The 3,348-nt window shown below is 40.3% G+C and overlaps 1 protein-coding gene across 1 annotated transcript; it reads left to right on the top strand.

Annotated features, from left to right (window-relative positions):
• Positions 1-211: 211 nt before the first annotated feature.
• LOC139402865 (CD209 antigen-like protein C) lies at positions 212-2,353 on the top strand. The gene is made up of 6 exons (XM_071146760.1): positions 212-398; positions 456-557; positions 665-819; positions 948-1,073; positions 1,273-1,373; positions 1,703-2,353. Exons 1-6 carry the CDS (start codon positions 212-214, stop codon positions 1,842-1,844), a joined length of 813 nt encoding a protein of 270 aa, XP_071002861.1. The 3' UTR covers positions 1,845-2,353.
• The last annotated feature ends 995 nt before the right edge of the window (positions 2,354-3,348 follow it).

Here is a 3,348-nt window from a genome sequence, read left to right as displayed (position 1 = left end):
TAACACCTACAGCAGTGACACAGACAGAGACACACTGATGACTCAGAGACAGAGATATCACTAGAATCAGAGACTTAACGTATAGAGGGCCTGCAGTTGATCTACGACGCCACCTGGTGGCCATGTTGGAAGACCACCACATTAATTCTAGAAGCAGAGACTTAATGTATAGTAGACCTACATAGAAAGAAAGACCCAGGCATTGTTAAAGATGTCAAAGGTCATCTATACTGAACCAGATATGAACAAGAAGGTCAAGTTTGACAGAGGTGAGATGGAGGAGAGGATTGTGGATATCTACGTCAGTGCAGACACCCTGAGAGACGGTGAGACCAGCACCAAGAGAGAAGAGACAGCAGACTCTGCTCCTAATATTGGTCGAGGAGACCAGAACTCAGGTAAAACACACACACACACACTCACAAAACATAACAATATATTATGTGTGTCCACAGAGCTTGATAGCTCAGGGAAGAGACCCTCTGGAGTTGCTGCAGTGTTTCTGGGGCTGCTGTGTGTTCTTCTACTGGCTGGGATCATAGGCCTGTCTGTCTACTGTGAGTTTGTGTCCAAGTTCATTGCTTATCACCCAGTTATAAGAGGTGCTGGTTACTAAGCCAATTTACCTGGTGTTTTACCTAGTAACTCAGTTTATACTTTGTAGATAACAGAGCCATTAAAGATTCTGAAGATAAAAGGAACATCTTGTCCCAGAGTTTCTCCCTTTTTAAAATCAACACAACTTCAGAGAGAGACCAGCTACAGACCAGCTACAACAACCTGACTGAAGAGAAAGGCCATATTCAAGCCAAGCTTTTTGTGATAGGTGAGATATAAACTGTGATAAATTAGAAGTAAAATCAACAATAATTATGTATCAATGGGCTACTGGCTAAGTTTCTCAATTTGTTCATCTTTGCTCTTCAACAGAGCAGCATTGTCAGGAGGGATGGAGATACTCTGACTCCAGTTTGTACTTCCTGTCTACTGAGAAGAAAACCTGGGAGGAGAGCAGACAGGACTGTCTGGAGAGAGGAGCAGACCTGGTGATCATAAACAGCGATAAGGAACAGGTGAGAGAGAGAGAGAGAGAGAGAGAGAGAGAGAGAGAGAGAGAGAGAGAGAGAGAGAGAGAGAGAGAGAGAGAGAGAGAGAGAGAGAGAGAGAGAGAGAGAGAAGGAGAGACGGAGCAAATATTATTTTTCATCAGTACACTAATACGTGTGCTGTATTTTTTAAATGTATTAAAATGTACATTATCTTTATCAACAGACATTTGTCTTCAACCTCCACCTGAGAGTCTGGATTGGTCTGACTGACTCTGTTACTGAGGGGACCTGGAAGTGGGTGGACGGCACATCACTGACCACAGGGTGAGAGAATAGACCATTTTACCTTGGGATATGGTGATAAAAAACAACAATGATATTTTGCTATTAATCATGTTCATCAAAATGTGTGTTTCTGCTCATGGATGTCATTCAATGAGAACTATAGATGTATCACAGAAATCAAGTAATATTTTCAGAATAAAATGTCATTATATAAAAATAAATATTATTGTAAATGGCCCATTCTGTATAATGGTATGATCATCTTACAAAATGTGTCTTTAAAACTGTTAAAACATAGGACTATGTCTATAATTGAGGAGGATGTTTGTACCACAGTGTCTGACGGTCTGGATCTCTGTGTTGTCCAGGTACTGGGGGAAAGGACAGCCTGATAATTATGGGCAGGAGGACTGTGCTGAGATATACTTTAGAAAAGATGACCCTGTAACAACATGGAATGATGGCAAATGTGGCGCAAATAACAGCTGGATCTGTGAGAAAGTGGTGTAACAATCCCTCTCGCTCTATCTCTCTCTCATATACAGTGTATATATATTGATTGTTGGATACAGTGCTGAATGGTTAAGTGATGATTCCACCTGGTGGTTAAAGTGAAAAGTTGTATTACAGAGTTGCCTACGGGCTCTTTTTCAATGAGACCTTACTCAATTCCTCCTCACATCCTCTCTCTTCGACTCCTTCTCCAAACACATTAGAGAATTCAATCCTAGGGGAGGGACCTTGGACCTTCTCCTCTAATAGGGTTGAGAAGGAGGGGAGGAGATAGGAGGAGAAGAGACAGGAGGAGAGGAATCTAGGCTAATTGAGATAGAGCCTTAGTGTCAGAGAGAGAGGAGGAAGAAGAACATTAAGAGAATGAGGAAGAGAAAAAGTGATTGTTGTGTTTAGATTTAGAGGAGAATATGTAGACATACTGTACTCTGTAAAATGCTTCTTCCTTATTTGTATTAGAAACATGTCATGTGATTTGCAGTAGGCTTATGCTTAGTAAAAAAAAAAGTGGGACCAATTATTTACCTGTGATTATCACTTTAATAATAAGAATAACAAAGTCACAGATTAATAAATAAAGGAACAATGTTCTTTAACAAGGTCGACTAGCTTCCTGATTGAATGTGATTGGATATTTTAAACAGTGTGACCTTGACACACACAGAGGGCAGAACAGTACTGAGAGGAAACACACACACAAAAAACGATGCTAATGGAAGGTGAGAATGACTCACAACCTTCACTGTACAAGAGACTACGTGTTGGTGACCAATGGCAACACCAAGCACAATGCAACAGTGGATCTGCCTGCTACACACTCATCATGGTGTCTATCTGCTGTTGTGTCTCTTCCTGGAGGTTGCTGTCTGTTCAAACCACCGGTTAAGGTGTGAAGTTCTCCCTACACATGTAACACTACGTTCTCAGACACAACAGACTGATAAACTAAAGCAGCTGTTTAACAGGATATAAAACATAATATACTGTCTGTTGTACTGTGTGCAGATACATAAAGTACCAAAGTATATTTTAAGGGGGTAATAAGAATGAGCCTTTATATGGAGCAGTCTGGGGAGATTTATGCTAATGTAGACAGGAAGAGCTGTGGACAGGATACTGTGAACGGGAGCATAAATGGTGAAACCTCAAGCTGAGGGACACTGGTTAATACACTGTAGTCATAGTGACACAGAGACATGGAAGTCTAAACCAATAGTTATTATTCTTCCAATGCCACACAAACTATTTAGCTTATGTTAATATGATGAGGTTGGCTGATGCCCCATGCTCCAAGGCTTCAAACGTAAACTGAGTAAAATAAACTGTAACAAACAGATGATTAATATTCAAAAACAGAATACAATGTGTCTTCAAATGAAGGTACCTTACTTCACAAGGGACGCTTTTGAAATGACATACTTGTGGAAATTGATACATGAAATGTTAAATACTACAGCTCGTAAATGAAACGTTGTTCCTTTAAGACTAGAGGTTAAATGTT

This window comes from Oncorhynchus clarkii, unplaced genomic scaffold (genome assembly GCF_045791955.1).
Source record: "Oncorhynchus clarkii lewisi isolate Uvic-CL-2024 unplaced genomic scaffold, UVic_Ocla_1.0 unplaced_contig_2102_pilon_pilon, whole genome shotgun sequence".
NCBI classification, from domain to species: domain Eukaryota; kingdom Metazoa; phylum Chordata; class Actinopteri; order Salmoniformes; family Salmonidae; genus Oncorhynchus; species Oncorhynchus clarkii.
Note: the sequence above shows the minus strand (reverse complement) of the source record. Positions and strands in the feature narration are given on the sequence as shown.